The sequence below is a fragment of the Falco peregrinus genome, chromosome 14 (genome assembly GCF_023634155.1).
Source record: "Falco peregrinus isolate bFalPer1 chromosome 14, bFalPer1.pri, whole genome shotgun sequence".
NCBI classification, from domain to species: domain Eukaryota; kingdom Metazoa; phylum Chordata; class Aves; order Falconiformes; family Falconidae; genus Falco; species Falco peregrinus.
In genome coordinates this window covers 6278888-6296109 of record NC_073734.1, presented here as the reverse complement: position 1 = coordinate 6296109, position 17222 = coordinate 6278888, and the positions used below count along the sequence as shown (strand labels likewise).

At 46.7% G+C, this 17222-nt stretch overlaps 2 protein-coding genes across 3 annotated transcripts in view; both read left to right on the top strand.

The window, feature by feature from the left end:
* Positions 1-4435, top strand: part of USP10 (ubiquitin specific peptidase 10) — a 52806-nt gene extending 48371 nt beyond the window's left edge. The window contains exons 13-14 of the mRNA XM_055818563.1: positions 867-932; positions 3317-4435. Coding sequence (XP_055674538.1) covers positions 867-932; positions 3317-3504 — 254 coding nt within the window. The 3' untranslated portion in view covers positions 3505-4435. The remainder of the gene's footprint in view (positions 1-866; positions 933-3316) is intronic.
* Positions 4436-8328: 3893 nt separating this feature from the next.
* The window catches only part of CRISPLD2 (cysteine rich secretory protein LCCL domain containing 2), a 35769-nt gene continuing 26875 nt past the window's right edge, over positions 8329-17222 (top strand). The window contains exons 1-3 of one of the 2 annotated variants that reach the window (XM_005232182.4): positions 8329-8770; positions 12412-12458; positions 16542-16874. In XM_005232182.4, coding sequence (XP_005232239.1) covers positions 16632-16874 — 243 coding nt within the window. In that variant the 5' untranslated portion in view covers positions 8329-8770; positions 12412-12458; positions 16542-16631. The remainder of the gene's footprint in view (positions 8771-12411; positions 12459-16541; positions 16875-17222) is intronic. The other variant, XM_027779400.2, reaches the window with a different exon arrangement.

Below are 17222 nucleotides of genomic sequence, written 5' to 3'. Positions count from 1 at the left end.
CTGAGGACAAATATCGAAAGTGATCCTGTTGAATGAGGAGTATATCTGTCCCTATACAAGGCTGTCGCCAAGTAATACTAGATATTTTTATCTCAGATTTCATTCAGAGAATTTGCAAATTGTTGTAATAAACAGTGGCTGATGAAAGGAAACTGGTGTTTTATAGAAAATGCAGCCTGGAGGTAGACAAGCCATAGTTCAGAGGTTAAACAACAAATTTCTTTCATTTAACAAGTGTCTTGAGGTACTGATTTTTGAAAGGTGTGAGCTGGCGTATAATCCAGCATCTGAAGCTTGCCAAAGGAAACGAGTTTTGTTTTGATCTGAGTAATTGACTGTTAGCCAGCCAGTAGCACAAATAAAAAAATCGAGTAATGATGACTCATATCTTGAGATACGTATCTTATCAGACAGTACCCTTTTGTTTTACTTAATATTTTATTTTTTAAATTTCCTTAATATAGATTTGTAGAACTAGTTCGGTTTGCCTTGACTGACAAAAATTACTTGGAATCTGAAATTCATTTTTGTCACTGTCTGACATCAGGAATGAAAAGAAAAGAATAAATAGTCTGATGTTTTGACCCCTCTTTTTTTTTTTTTTTTTTTTTTTTTCTTTTCATTTTTTTTTTGGGTGGTATTTTAAAACCTTCCGTAAATATTAGTGTTCGGCAAACCTCGAAATTTATTCCCTTGGTTGTGAGGTATTGGAACCATCACCATTCTTTAAAGGCTGTATAATACATTTCAATTAAACTTTCCCCTTTATCGTAGTGGTGGTTTCTCCAAGAAACAATTGATCCTTTTGAAACTGAATTTTTAAACTTGCTAACTATTGCCTTTGTGACTTTTTTTTCCTCCTCCAGAACTACTATCTCCTGGTGTGAAAAGTAAAATTTTTAAAGGCCAAAGAACCTACCGGCTCTTTGCAGGTATTTTGTCTATATGCCTCTAGCCCCTGTACTGAAAATACAAATTCTGCATATAGAATTCTAGAAACACTGAAGTTTCGTGGATTATATAAAATACTTGCTTTTAGATTACAGTGAGGTAGCTTGTGGGTGTCAAATTCTTGGGTTTGGTGGTGGGGTTTTTTTGTGTATGTGCATATACATATATATTGTTACATCTGTATTTATATATCTCACTGATCCAGCTTTGTGGAACAACAGTGTTCTGTAACAGACCCACCCTGAAAAGTATCAACAGTAGCTGAAATACAGCTGCAATACAACTGGACCTAAAATATACCACATATTCTCAGTTTTATGTGTCTTTGGAGATGGCTGTTTGAATGCTGGCTTTGCATCCCTTTGAACCCTCAGGACGAGTATTGCTGGCAGGGTATGAATAGCGTATTGTAGTGGAAAAGTTTAACTTGGAGGAGACGATGATTTTTGTGTGAGGAAACAATGTTTTTAAGAGTATCTGTGATGTATATGAAATAACCTAAATGGGTAGTTAAGATTGGAAGCTCATGTAAGGATTCAGAAGCAGCATTTTAATCTTGAATAAAACAGCCTCTGGGCAGTAATGAATTTCTTGAAGTTGAAAACTCCTACACAGTTTACGATTTGCACCTGCTTGTTTGTGTTGGCGTCAGGAGAACATAATAAGCTGGAGAACCGGCGGTCTTGCCTTCTGCATCACCAAATCTGTGCCAGTGCTGGTGGCCTTATGTGACTGGGTGGTTTGGATCCAGTGTTGTGACCGCTGAGGTTGCAGAGGGAAATAGCTTACCTGTCTCTTGTGGAAATTCAGGACTGTTTCTGACAGTGGTTGTTTTTTGTTTTTTGTTTTTTGTTTTTTTTTAATTGATAGTGGTTTTCATGGGATGAGTTTAGACAGTGTATTTAAGGTGGCTTGAAGAAGGTGTATTACCGCTGTAATTTTTTTCTAACTTCATCTGTGGAAAAATGCAATACTTCAGTCTTCTGTCAGGCTAGGACTTCTCATCCACAGAAACTGAGCTTGTTAGATGAACTTTAAATTATTAAAATTTATTTTTTATTTTCAAAATTATTAAAATAATTTTGAAGAATTAAATTTCAGGTATCATCCAGGATTTGCCTAAATACTTTGACGATAAATTTTAGAAAGTCAGTAATTCATAATCAAGCTACTGTAAAAAAACTATTTCCTAAATGCCCCAAAATACATGTATGTAGTATAGCCTGTCTTTTCGCTTTGCTTAAGTCAAGTTACTGTAAAATGTTTGTTTTCATAGAAGTATGAAGAAAATCTGAGTAAGCTTGAAGTGTGACTTGTCTGAAAAGAGTGTAAACGATTTCATAGTTACATACTTCTGCTCGTGTGTCAAATATGGCAATTCCTTCTGGGTTTTGTTTATTCTTGTTAAGTATATGGTTAGGGCTCACATGTTCCTAGAAGAAGTTAAATGCAATTTCTTATATGCATCCTTAGAATTACGTACATAAACAGGTCTCATCCGCTCGGAGGCAGTGGCCACAGCTAGCACCGAGAGCTCAGCATTAAGCTTTGAGGTTGGTTTCTGCGAGGAGAGCTGAGATGTCTTTTCTGCAGAACACTTCGAACAACAAGAGATAATTGAGGAAAGAAGCCAGTTTAGATTCTCTCTTGGAAGCAGCAGTGGTAGCAGTTAATCAGAGCTGTTCAGTTTTGTTAAGGTATTTACAGGGAACTAATAAATGTGAAACTTGTAGATTGGTACTTCCACAGAACCTGTTTTCATAATTAAATTGTCGTTAAAATAATGAAAAAAAAAATGGTCAGAGGGGAAATAACTGACTTAGAATTGTAATCAATGCAGTTTGAAAAGTCTAGCCTGATTTTTTTTTAATAGACTACTACATAGTTTTACCTCCTTGTTTTGTTTGTTTTTTACAAATAGTTTCAATAAAACAGTGTCAGCAGACAGAGCGAGCGTGTGGTTTGGAACATCTCGCTAAGCATTGGCAGTACCTGTTGGAGGCTCGGAAGGGTGTGTTGCACTGTTGCACGTGGCCTTTGTGAGGCAAATCCTTCCCAGAAAATCCCCTAGGAAGTTATAAAAAAACCCAATTCAGTGCTTTTCATTCTTAATTGACTTAAACCTTCTTTTAGAATCATGAGATTTGGTGTGCTGGAGAAGCATTTCTAGTATTACATAGCATCAAATGTTAGCAAGCAAACACTCAGCACTTAAAGATTCTTGCTTTAGCCAGCTCTTGTCATCTGGCTGAGCCGTGAGTGTGCCGTGAAGAAAGCAATAGGTGACAGTTTGTCGTCTTTTACTTTTTCAGTGGAGATTTAACTATGTATAGTGTATATGTGCATCACGAATCTCTCTTTGCAGTTGTCTATCATCATGGAAATAGTGCAACTGGTGGCCATTACACTACGGACGTCTTCCAAATTGGTCTAAATGGCTGGTTACGCATCGATGACCAGGCAGTCAAAGTGATAAACCAGTACCAGGTGGTGAAGCCGTCTGCGGAGCGCACAGCCTACCTCCTGTACTACCGCCGAGTTGACCTGCTGTGAAACTTCTCCCTTTTACGCTGTGTGTGCAAGATACCTGCTTTGTAGAACGCCAACTATCACTAACATTTTTCTCCTGTACATGCTCTTTTGAGTGATTCTTTTTTCTTTTTTTTTTTTTTCCCCTTTTTTTTCCCCTTTTTTCTTTTCTTTTTTCCCTTGCAACTATGGGATAGAGTGATAAAGGAAACTACCTTGGGTTTGTGCACAACATAGTTTGTGTTGACTTTTGACTTTGCAGAATGAAGTCACTTGGTTGAAAGACTCAGTCTCGTGAATTACAAAAATACACACAAAAAATATTAATCTGAGTTAATGCTGAATCCTAAGATAAGAAAAGGGGATTTGCATTTGATTCCCACTTTCTAATTGCGTAGTAGAAGAAAACCCTGCACCAGCAACAGAACTTGTAGATTTCTGTGAAAATGTTTTATCTTTACTTAAGTAAAAAAAATAAAAAAATAAAAAAAATGAAAAGCGCTCTCTGCTTCCCCAATAGTTTTTGATAAGTGGTAAAATATGAGCCGATGTGTATGAGATGGAAATGGTCCTATGTGCTTCAAAAAAATGTACGAACGTACAAAATGCAGAGTTGCTGGTTCCTGATAGGAAGACACATTTTAATAATTGTGCGATGAGAAACTGCTTAAGTACACATTGCAGATCAAATATTTGGAGTTAAGATGTTAGTCTATATAGATGGGTGATTGTAACTTTATTGCTATTAAGAAATTTCAAACTGCATTTATGCTTCTGTGTACATGAAATTAAAAAAAATGGGCAAAATAATCAAGATTGATATTTCTTTAAGTCTGCTTTGTTTAATTTTGCTGTCTGCTCTCCTATAATGTTGAGTTCCTAATTGTACACAGTTTAGTGATATCTAGAAGTATAAAGTTGTCGCCCATCAATAAAAGTCACAAAGTTGGTTTAAGGTGTGTCTGTGGGTTTTGTTTTTCCTCAAGTGTAAAAAAAAACAACCCTGGGAAACGCAGTACATTGCTGTGCTGCAGTTTGACGAGGGGTAGCTGGCGTTCCCCAGGTGAAGTGTAGATGATTTTTGTTTGTTGTTTTTACAACTTCTTGAAACTTCAGACATGTTCCTATTTGTCACCAAGGTGGAACTGCACTCTGAGGGGGGAGGGACAGGGAGAGGCGATCGGTCAGCTCGGGGCAGGTACAGCGCTGCGGGACGCGGTACTGCCAGGGCAGCCAGAGCAGGGGGCTGGATCCCTGCTGGATCCCACGGGAAAGCCCTGCAGGTTGTGTTTGATTTTTGTTTGCCTTTGACTAAAATACTCCCTTCTTTTGCTGGTTGACTTTTTCATTCACAACTTTGGTAAACTGATCAGCTTCCTGTTGCCTTTCTTGCTCCTGAGGCGACAAAAAAAAAAAAAAAAAAAAATTGTTTAATCCTTAATTGGATGCTAGTGGTGTTATGTGCTTATTGCATTGTTGCAGAGGCATTACAGTTGCAAGTGATTAAACACGGATTGTCAGTAAAAGGTTAAACTGTATATACTCTTACCAAATGTGATTCATTTTTTTTTAAAGTGACATTTAGGAAAAAAAATATTTTCTGCAAAGCGGTGGATATAAAAATAGTTGCTTTAATTTTACAGGCACTGCGTTCCAATAAATTCCGTTAGTATCTTGTTAACTTGCTGATTTCGTTTTGCTTCGGCTGGCCTGCCTGTCCGGGGGCTTTGGTGCCAAGCGCTGTGGGCTTTTGCAGGAGGTGGCGGCAGCTGGGTGAACACGTTGGGTTTCAGCACGTGCCCCTTGGCCGGGCTGCCCTGTGCCTGCTGCCCACCTCACACGGCCGCTGGTGGCCTTGCAGGAGAGGGGAAGGTCATTCCCGGCTGCTTCCTGGAGGCAGGCAGAGGTGGAGACGTTAAATGGTGGCGGCAGCCGGCGCGGTTCCAGTTGGCAGGGCAGTCCCACTGGACGTGCGGCTCCTGTAGCAGAAACAAAATTCCTGCCGCTTGGCCGGGTGTCGGATGAGCAGTAAGACCTGCTGATGAAAACACTTGCCCTCTGACCTGTGGACAGTGTCGTGGGATGGTGGAGAACGTGGGTCTTTCCTACCAGTGGCTGGCGGCTGGCGATGCTCTCCCAGGGTGTCGGCGTGCTGGGCGCCAGCTGTAACTGGGAGCATCTGGCCCCGCGGCTGTGGCGAGGCTCGGTGGGTGGTCCGGCGCTCTTAGAGCCGGGGGAGCTTCAAGTGGATGGTGGGTTTCTTTCTTGAATTACTAAGCGTTGTCATGTCTATCTTGCTACCACAGTCCTGATGCTGTGAAAATGTTAATGGTGTTCTGTCGCTTGTTTTGGATATCCAAACGTACGGTTATTTTTTTCGTTGCTCAACACATTGTAGTAGTATATTCTGACTTTAAAATTGTGACCGAGACGCTGTTCTTGATGTTGGTGACATTACACCAACTCGGAAACTATTGCCTGTCCAAATCTTGTTTTGATTTTGGCTAGTCAGAGGGAAAACCTCCGCTCCTGGCTGCTCACTGGGCACGGTGCCCCGAAGCTGGGGCTACAGAGGCAGCGTGCCCGGGGGCTGCTGCGGGGCTGGGCTTTCCAGGGTTTCCCAACGCAGGGCCACCCGCCTGGGGATTACCCCAGAGCCAGGGCTGGTGAGACATGGTTCTGCTTCGCATTTGAAACCTGGGGGGAGTGAGGGTGGGTTCCCAGTAAGAAAGAAACCAGATTTTGAAATTACTGTTTTGTGCCGGTGGTTTGTTCGTGTCCTGTTTCCGCACCCTGGCTGAAGCTGTTCTCTGTGCTGCAGGAATAATTTATTGTTTTTTCTTTCTCGTGGCTGTGTGGTGTTACCTGTATCTCCAGTAGCCTGTGGAAAGGCTTACCAGAGCAGCCCAGATAAAATTGCAGGTGATCGGTAATTAATATATTGCTTGGTATCGGGCCCTTGCAATTAACTTCGGTCTTGACTGGATGAGGTGGTTGGCCGGTGAGTTTTGACCCACGTTACTCAAAACCTACAGGTTCCAGTTTGCGGGTAGGACGTCGGCTGTATTTAGTAGAAACAAATTGAACCGTATGTTGCTGGTCTGCTCTCGCACGAACGGGACTCTCGAACGGCGAGGGATTTTCTAGCAAAAAGCTTTTACTGTTTACAGGTGTCTTAACCAGTTGTGGATGGCTTTGTAATACAGGTGCGCTAAGAAATCTTATTTTGGGGGGTGGTTGCTGCTTGCAAGCAGCCCTGCAAGGCTTTCCCGGGACTTGGGAATGTGCAGTGAAGTGGCGTTCAGCTTTTCTGCTGGCTTTAGGAAGAGAAACGCCGTGTTATTTTCAGCCTTGCTGCAAGTAACCTACGAGTCTTCCCGGTTATGGGCGACTCCCCGGCTTCAGCAATGCCGGTGTGTGACCCGGAGCGGGTGCCGCTTCGTGGCGAGCGGTTTAGAGTGGAGTCCAGCGCAGCAGAAGTAGCTTTAAAAAGGTAAAGAGAAGAAGAGGAGGGAGAGGAAGAAGTGAGGAGCAAGATGAGAAAGAAAGAACTGATGCACGATGACCGCAGTTTTACTAGTATTTCCTTTAGCTGTGCTTAGCTTCCGCTGAGGTTTGCTTAGTGTTGCTGCATATGCGATGGATTAATATCGGAGTATTTAAATTACGATTGAATTGCATCATATATTTTTACCTAATACAGGCTTGGTCCTAAGAACGTCCTGTGCTATTTGGTTTTGCTCTCGGGAGGGGTTTGGTGTTGAACGGTGCCTGCAGCTGCAGGAGCTCAAGGACTTTTCCTGTCCCCTGTGCATTATCCCCTGAGGTTAAAGAATAGAAACTGAATTTATATAGAAACCGAATTTATACAACCGAGATCTTTCCTGTTCGTAAAAGACCTGTATCAACATCTCATAAAAGTTGTCAGGAGCGGAGAAGGTGACATAGAGAAACTCCTGCTGTATAAATGCAATTCGTTCTTGAGTCTGTGTATTCAATTCTAGATTTCACTTAACACGAACAGGCTTCAGGTGTTATTAATTATTCACAAGAAATGGCAATGAGTAATTCAAAAAGCAAGTGTTGAAATCCTCTCTTAGTATGAAATGGAAGTGGTTCAGATGGTATTAATTTCTTGATTTTTCACTAAGATCCTACAAATGCACTTGTTGCTAAAATCTGTCCTCTGCAGTGTATTACTCAGGGTGGGGGGAGGAGTAAAAAGTATGTGGCAACACTGATGTGAACACATAACCGCAATTTTTATTTTCTATATTAAACTCCTCCCATCATTGCAAAACAAGGAATTTGCAGCCAATTATTTGCTTTGACTGTCAGTGATTATGTAAGAGATAAAAAACCCCCAACACCCAAGACGACCCCCCCTCCAGTACACCGTAATTTGTGTGGGTGTTTACTGACGGTTAAACCAGGTCTTAAGAAACGTGTTTTTTAAAAATGCATATTCAGACCCAAAGTTTTCAAAACTAGAAGCTTCGGATGTGGAAGTCCAAGAGGCCGTTAGACGAGTGTTGGCCATCACCCGGCTCTGCGCGGGGAGCGTTTGATGGGGCAGGCGAGAGGTTACCCAAAGCACAGGGTATTTGGGGGTGGGGGAGGTCTCTGGGTGTTAATTACGAAACCGTGGGGGGTTCCATGATATCCCCCAAAAGCAGGTGGGCTGCCGACAGGGGCTTGCTCTTCGTACATGTACTCTGAAACTCTCTTGTCCCGAGCAGGATTTTGGAAAGAATTTATATTAGCGTATAACCAGCTGTAACGGCTGCGGAGCTTGTGATTGCAGTTTGCCGTCTCTGTTTTGGGGTGAAATCACCGAAGATGAGCGCTGGGTTAGTATTTCTGAACTGTTTCAGTCTGCAGACATGTACCAGCTCCTTTATTATTAAAAAAGTGTGTTCTAGCATCTCTCGCTGCGGAGGGGCCTGGGAGGCGTGGTGAGCTGTGGCAACGTGGGCAGGAGGTTCGTGGTTTGTACGTTCACTCGTCCTCAGTGTGGTCAGCGGTGCCCCAGAATTTTCTAAAATCGCTGCTGCTTGTGCACCGATTCCCTTGTCTTACCTGGGCACTGGTGAAACAGCACAGGCTTGGGGAAGTTTTGTGGGGAGTCGTTTTCTTGCATATCCTCAGCAGATTAAATGTTTGGGGAAATGTTTTTTTATTATAGGAAGGAGGAAAAGAAGCCGCAGATGAACCCTGGTGGTCACAGTCCGGGCTGCCCCAAAACAGGAGAGCAGTGGCAAAGAACGAAGAGGCCTTCCTGGTACCAAAGGTTAGTTCTGCTTCGCAGTAAACCTGTAAATGCCTGGCTTTCGCTCCCGTGATTTAGAATCCCCGCGCTCTTAATCCATCTGCTGCGTAATGCCAAGGCAGCATTGTGCCGTGCGCTCAGGAGACTGGAGCATCCTCATCTCATCCCTGCGGGAGGGCAGGATGGATTCAGGAGGGTTCCTTGGCTGCCTCTACCCCCCTGCATCATCCTCCAGCAGAGACAAAGCCCAGGCGGGGGAGGGAGATGTGAGTAGGCAGCGAGGTAGGGGCTGGTGGCCCCAAGCAGGAGCACGGCCATGCCACTGCCTGCCTGGCACCCAGCGGGAGCTGCTCGGGCTGCTGGGGTCACTGGGCACACTGGGCTCTTGCACACAATTACACCAAGTTTCTGCACGTTTCTTGTTGCCACTGGGTTTGCTCCATCCCCCCGTCCCCCCTGTACTCGCTCTGTTCTGGAGCCAGAGACAAAGCCAGGTGGTAACAGGACGGAGCACGAGGGCTTTGGGTCTCTTGCCCTGCTCTTCGCGCTGCCCCTGCTCAGGTTTGGTGCTGCTACTATAGGAATAGTAAATAAAGGGGAAAATAGTTGACGTTGAGAATGAAGACGTGCTGTCTGCATGCTCAATTAGGAGGGCATTGCGAAATCTGTGTTTCTTCCTCTTCATTGGCTATTACATTAAAAGCCTCCTCTCCTAATAGATACTTACATATGCAGCCTGCTTTATGTGGCTTTTACCACATATGAAATGGAGACGTTATAATCAAGGCAGTAATAACGCTGAATGATTAAAAGTAACTTCTGATTGTTTTGGCTTGGGTCAAATGTATGACCTGAAACTGCTGACTCGAGGCAAAATGAGGTGGGTAAAAAGTCTCATTCTGGGCTGGGCTTATCCCTAAGTACAACCGTGCACAGCTTGTACAGGGAAACCGTGGTGGCGTGTATTAAAAAAAAATAATTAAAAAATAGATCTTTGTAAAACAGCAGGCTTGATAGAGAAGTCAGACAGCCCAAACCATCCTAAAGGAATTCATTTCCCGTGGGTACATTTGGGGAGATTACAAAATACTGGATTTCTCTGAGATCTGGAAATCATTTGTACATCGGTATGTGAGATGTAGAGCGAGTTAATTCAGCTTTCTGGTAATTGGAGTGAGCAGCACTTTCTGGGGGCTGTGAGTCAGGGCTGCGGAGCTGCGTGGTTTCAGGCTGGCAGCCGGGGGGGCACGGTGGCTCACTGCCGCTGGCCCTCCTTATTCAGGGGCATTGGGGAACAGGGGGCTGCAGCATCATTCAGCTGATGAACTTCATCATTTCATACAGAAGCAGCCTTCTGAAAACACAGCAAACTCATCAATCCAGAGTGAATCAGAGGAGCAAGGAAAGTAAAGGGATGATACAGTGATTTTTAAGGCAAAACGGTGCAGAACCTCCTGCTGACCCAGGGCTGTGTGGTCTTTGAGTTGCCCGTGTCGGGGCAGCATCCGAGGTTTCTCGGGAGCGAGCAGCCTTGGCAGGGCCAAACGACGGGCCATATGTTACATACACAGTTTGTTTTGAAGCGCACAGAAAGTCTTTGTAAATACAGCTGGGAGAATGTGGCCAGTGGGGAAGGGCAGCAGGGAGGGGGGCTGTGGCTGTACCAGGCTGCGGGACTGGGACTGACTGGGGAGGGCTGGGTCCCCCCCATGTCACAGCTCTGCTTGGGTAAAAGAGGCAGCACGCGCACAGTGCTGAAGGTGCACCCCAAGTGATGAGAATCTGCTACTTACTGAAGAATTATTTTAAAAAATGGTGTAAAAGATTAAATCGGCAGATATGTCTTAGGGCTGACTTCAGAGGGGTTGTTTTCTTTGCTCGGTGGAGTTGCTCTCTCGGCTGTCAATATTTGCTGCTTTGCTCACGCACTGTTGAACAAATTTGGTAAATGTCATTCTGCTTTTTGAGCACTGCTGGGTTAAAATAAGCCTCTCAGTGGCAGAGTATCTTGTAAGCTCCCTTCTTGTAAGCATTAAATAAAAGGGTTTGGTGATTTGCTCAAAGAAATAAATATTGACTCTTGAGGGGAATGGAAGGACTTTTTTTCCCAGACCTTTGGGGAGAGAACTAGGTGGTGGGTTTGGAAAAATCATAGCTGCTTTGCTTGGATGTGCCAAATCCAGGGGATGGATGCTGCCCTGGCTCCCTGCTGGGCCATTGCTGGTGCCCCCTCCACAGGGGGCTGCCCCGGGCTGGGTGACCCCGGGTACGTGCCAGCAGCTGGGGGACCCTGCAGTGCTGCTGGGTGGGGACCCCAGGGGACTCCCATGGGTGGTGATGCCTGGACCTGCTCGCTCCGGGCACTGCAGCATCCTGCTGCAGGCTTGTGGCTGCTGCAACAGAGATGCTGTAATACACTCATGTTGTTACTCATGATACTGGTTTATTTTTTCCTGGGTTTTTTTTTTTTACTTAAAAAAAAAAAACAAAACCAACAACCAACAAGCTTTCAGCTTGTCTTTTGCTCAGTCATTTCCTTCCACAGCAAATAAAACTGTGTTTCAACAAGGGGGCACAGAGGTTGATGCAAAAGCTGGGGTTTTTGGGGCGGCAGAAGAGGTGAGCCGTGCCTTGCCTGGACGTGCTGCTAACTTATTTATTTCCTTAATCTCCGTAAGTCCGTCTGTCGCGCTGGAGCAGCAGGACTGAACCGTGGGTGTACGTGGGGAATGTCAGTGCTGGAAGAGCTTTGGGAACAAACTGCGGAGGGTGATAAATCTTCTGTTTCCCAGCAAATGCCCAGCTCCGGGAAAAAAAAAAAAAAGGGGGAGGGAATGCCATGGGGTGTGCCCGAGGGCTGCACTCTGCTCAGCCCTGCTGCCGGAGCTGGGACCCCGCTTTGCTGTGGGGGTGCAGCCCAGCTGTCAGCCCGGGAGCAGCAGGACCTGCGGTGGGATTTCCCTGTGGGAAGCAGAAAATGGCTGACCTGGCAGCCGGGAGGAGACAGCTGGCTTCAGTCCCTTGCAGAAAAACTCCTTTCATGAATTCCCCCTCCCGAGTCCCCCGAGCCCCACACCGAGGCGTCGCGGCGGTCGCCTCTCGGCTCTGAGGAGGATGCTCCCATGGCCCTGGGAACCTGCCGGGCTGTGAGCTCTGCCCGAGAGCCGACTGCAAGGGAAAGCAAAGCAAAACCCTTTTATATGATCATCCGGCTGCACTCCTCCTCCTCCTCCTCCTCCTCCTCCTCCTCCTCCTCCTCTCCCCCTCTCCCCGGGTGTTGCATTTCAGCCTTTGGGAGGATGGTCCTAATTTGCTGAACCCCAATGACTATCTTCAAACTGCTGAGATCCCAAGCGGCACCCCTCCGCTCCTTGCTCCTGCCTCCTTTTTGTGGTTTGGGGTTTCCCCCCCCCCCCTTTTTTTTTTTTTTTTTTACCTCCTTGTCGTTATTGCTACAGGCCCGTTGCCAAACAGGATGATCCAGGGTTGTCCTCTTTGCCTGGAGAGCATAAATACCACTGGGGAGCTCTGTGAGACTGCAGTTGGTACAAGCTGCTGAGCTGAGACCTTGCACATCTCACACCTCCTAAGGCTTATTTCATCCTTTTTCCCCACCTCCTCCTTTAAATATTTCAGATATATAATTTATTTTCCACAAGCAGGCTTGGAGGAGCTACGATTTCCTGGAGACTTGGAAGTACTCGGTAAGGTAAGTGTCAGCTTTGGTCCTTGCTTCTGAAATGTGGTTGGGGGGTGTGGGGTGGGTGTGCAAGAAATGGCTCTATTAAGAAGTCACAATTTTAGGAACTGCTCTGAAAAGTTGCCTGCATGGTATAAAATAGCACAATGTGCCTGAGCTTCCCTTATTTATGCTTTAGCAGAAGTTAATGCAAGATTAATAAACATGAATCTTGAATGAATAGGAGGAGTTTTCAAGTACAGGAGTGGATTTCTACGCAAATAGAAAATACCTAAGGGATGCTGTAGCAGTCTCTAAGAGCTGACTACCCATGGGCACGTCTAGTCTGCTCCAGGCAGCCTGTTTGTGCAGCTCTGCTCTAAAGTCCTGTGTGAAAGGAATTTCAGAGTGTCGCCACATGTTGTGTCTCTTACCAGTGGGTTTTCCATGTGGTTTTGCATAGAAACTCACCCACTTCAGTTCTGTGGGAGTGGATTGTAATGGAAGATCCAGATGCTTTGGCCCGTGGCCTTGAAGATGCTGAATCTGCGGCATGTTCTTTGCAGATGATGTTATATCCTGCGTCAAGGAACCTGTCATCCCGCTTTTATTTTGAACCCAACCCAGTTCTTCAAAGCTTGAAATGTGTGCAGCTCTGTTAAATGAATGAACGACCTGGGGTTTAATGCCTTAAGTATGTTGTAGCTTTATCACTGCGTTTCTTGGCCCAGGTTAGAAGCTCATCCCGGGCTAACTCAGGCTGGAAGCTGGTCCTAGGCTAACTTCCCTCTGTTCTGCTCTTCTGGATGCTTTGCCAGTATCCCAAGCTAACTTCTGCGTTTTCCTGCCTTGTCTGCTTGTTCCCAGTATAATTCCACAGGTCCCGGGATTTTTTGGCTGCGAATATCATCCTTAACCAAGGAATAGACCCTCACTCGTATCCTTTACCAGGGGGGCAGTTAAAGATCAATAGCTGTAAGGAATAAGGTGAAGCGAGGACATAACGGAGCACAGAAGTCAGCCTGCGTGTGGCTTTAGCAGGCAGTGCTCCGTGCCAGGCTTCAAATGCTACCAGCTCTTCTGCTTTCTGTGAAAGACAGACACTATCCATTAGCTGGGGAAATAGCTTTCTAAAAATAATCTTTTCCAAAGTCCGGTGCTGCTTTGGAACTTCCTCAGACCCCAGAAGGCAGCCTCCCCTTTGTCCCCAGTTTGGACAGGCTTTACAACATATTAAGGACTGGGTTTCTGCTGACTCACTCATTCCTGAATGCTCCCAGATGTTTACCTGGCACCAGTATCAAGGGCCCCATGTGTCTGAAGGGAGGCTGTGCTAGTGCTTCTCTTGAACCTTTGAAAACAACAGCAGAGACTTCCTCAGCTGACTGTCAGCTGATAATTTTCTCCGAATAATGTCAGATCGGAACTGAAAGGCAGTGTGACTTCGCTCTTCCCCGACGAGGAGCTGCGGGTGCAGCCAGCCGGCAGCCGCTGCCCCGGCTCTGCAGGGCGCTTGGGCTGCTTGAGCTTTAACACGTGCCCACGTGTTTTGTTACACCTGGGCATGAGGCTATTAGGAGAGGTAAATGGACAGACATCTGAAATCAGTAAGAACTTTCTAAATGTGAGCATCTTCCTGCTGTTTGCAGTTACTCTGGCCCGGGAGCTCTCTGCTCCCTGCTCCTCTCAGATTGCTTCATTCTTCCTTTGAGTGCGAGCCAAAGCAGGGAGAAGGACCTGCACACCCCAAGTGAAAAAGAAGATAGTGCCAAAGCGACCTAATTTAAGAGAGGTGCTAGTATCCTCTTGCTCACTAACGGGATCCAGGGGAGAGCATCCCAAGGAATAATGCACCATCTGTTGCGAGGTTTTGGTTGGATGGCGAAACCAGACGCGCTGGCTTCATTGCACAGCCGTGAGTGGGGCAGCTCCTCTGGGCTTTCAGATGTTACAGCTGATTTTTTTTTTTTTTTTTCAGGCTGCCCTTTCTGTAAGTTCAGTGTTTGCCTTAAATGGGTAGTGGATGCCGGCTCCTATTTAGCAAAGGGCACGGGGCCAAATGAAGGGGTACAGCTGCAGCGTGTATTAGCTGTCTGTTGCGCCTGCTCTACCTACAGGGCAGGCTGCAGGGAACATTGCTGGTGCTAAATGGCCACATTGTAAACGGCTGTGGCAGAGCATCTATTTTTAAACTCGTTGGGAAGTGCCTCAAAGTAGGAATTGTTCCCTGAATTTGGGTCAGACAGTCTACAAAAGCAACAGCTCGTTTTGCCTCCCCTGCCCCTCTGCAGCCAGGTTAGAAAGCTGGGCTCTGGCATGGGGGGGAAGTACATGCCAGCAAACAAGGTTGCGAAGAGGATGAGGTTAGAGCAGGATTTGTCCCGCTGCCACCGAACGTCCTGTCTTTCAGGTGTGCCTGGAGCTGGGGACAAGGCGTGTGTGTTCGACGTGCTCTGCAGAGCAGGAAATAATAAGCAGCCGTTACCTAAACCGAGCAAATTACATTCCTGCATTGTTCTGTGAGGCAAAGGCTCCGTGCGCTGCCTGGAGAGGGGCTGAGGGCAGCTGGTTTTCATCTGCCTTAATACAGTACAAGCAAGAAACCTCAAACGGGGACTTTGTCTCATTTTGTGTAGACAGCCAACAAGTTTTCAGGGGTTCTCAGTGGCCTCAAGAGTTTTTTGGGGCTCCCCACCTGTGCTAAGCACCTCGTGCTTGCCACTGTCCTCCGCAGGTGCTGTTGTGCCAGGGGACAGGGGGTTGGGACTTTGCTCGAGAGTAGTTTTTCCACCTGGGAGCTGGAAGGTGCCTCCCTGCCTTGAGTGGCTTCCAACTCGTCCAGTCTCGGAGTGTCCAAATCCCTGTCACTGGGCTGAACCTTCTCGAATAATTCTTGCTGATCTGGGGTTTGTTTCATGACGCTGCATAGGAATGCTTTCAGCGCGCCTTGTAACAGTGCTGTCAAAACCAGATCCTCGCCTAGTGTTGAAGAAAGGGATGGGAAAGGTTTCTTCCAAAATTTAGCCCTAAGGAGAGAGATGCTGTGTTTGCACTGTCAGTATGGGTGCTTATTGCCCCGATGGATTGATTCTGCTCTAGTGGCTCTTAAATCCTGCCCAAAGAGCAGTAGGTGCTGCAGAGCCACGCGGCGACACAGGTTTCCTTCCCTGAATAGCTTGTGGGCTAAATAGAACCGGCCAGGACGCACAAGGCTCATTAGATGGAGAGGTCGGGGCAGGGGAGAGAGGAAGGGAGGAAGAGTTTACTTTGGAAATGGCAGGTGGAGCGGGAGCACCATGGAGCAAGGGGGTGGGGGTGGGGATTAAATGAAGCCATTTGAGGCTGGCAATGACCAAATCGGGACCATGTCTCTCAGCCCTTGGTGCCAATGGCTCCTAGTGGGCATGGGAACACCTCATCTTCTGGCCAGGGGAGGACGGGTGCTCTGGCTCCTCTCGTCATCTGCCGTAATTCATGCTGCTGGCCACGGGCCCACTGCCGTACAGCGATGCGTCAGCGAGAACACCCCGGTGCGTCACGGGCCAGCAGGGAGTTTGGTTGTTCGATATTACGGTGACATTTCACATAAACAGCCACTCTCGCTGGGTCTGGCAGCTGCTCCGCTGGAGTCTGTTGGCAGACTGGGGCCTCCAAAATAGCTCTTGCTGATGTCTGACCTCTGCGATCTGGCTTCCTGGGAATTTTACTTTCCCTTTTATTCATATCCATTCTCTACTTTAACAGCTGCTCTTGGGTGAATAGCTTCAAATGTCTCCCCGCCTGGGGAGGGATAGAGCTGGGGTTATTGAGAGCTGCTGGATGTCGCAGGGTGACACCTGCACCCCTGGCATCTTTGGTGAAGGCATCTGCCGCCAGGCTGGGGTGATGCCCGCTCCCAGTGCGCCGTCAGCAGCGTTCCCTGGTGCAGTGCACTGAGTGCCCATCACTGGCGGTGCTGTTCAGGTCTGCCCATCCTTGGGGTGGGCAGTAATTGCTTAGACTGTAGGCACTGCTCTTTTCCGAGCCAAAACCTGGGTTGTGCGGCTTCATCGTTGAGGGCTATACGCTCCGAGAGCTTCTCTGGCGCTCCTCTGACTGCCTCTTTCTCCCCAGAATCCAGACCTGCGCTGAGCCACAGGAGCCCCTGCAAGAAAACCTCCCATCATCTTCATCCCTGCTGCTGCCGGCCAGCGAGGAGGCGGCATGAATCCTGCCCTGCCCTGGATCCTTCCCCTTGGATGCGTGCTGCTCCTGACAAAGGCTGCCGAATGCTTCATCTTGCCCAACTCAAGTCACCTGGAGAGCATTCTGAGTAAATACCAGGATGGAGAAACTCACTCCAGATCCAAGAGAGCCATCTTATTGTCAGACAGGCAGGAGATAGTGATGCTCCACAATAAACTGAGAGGTCAAGTCTACCCAGTGGCCTCTAATATGGAATACATGGTGAGTCTAGCTGCTGATACCTACATTTATTATTACATTTTTAAACTTTATTTTAATTTTCCTTATGGTGCAAGAGGTGTAGCAAATTTCCTCTAAAGTTAAGTTTTTCTCAAGAGGTTTCCTGGAGCAGTTTCATTCCGGAGCGAATGATGCTGTAGATCATTGGACTGTTTTGGTTGGAAAAGGCCACTAATCGGTCATCGAGTCCATCCGCTGCATAGTTTCAGGACTGGTTCCATTATTCATAAACTAGCGTCTGGCCCAGCCCTGGATGCATCTCCAGTGATGGCAATTCCACAGCCTGCCTCAGCAGGTTCTTCCATTACCTTAATGTCATAAAAGCATAAA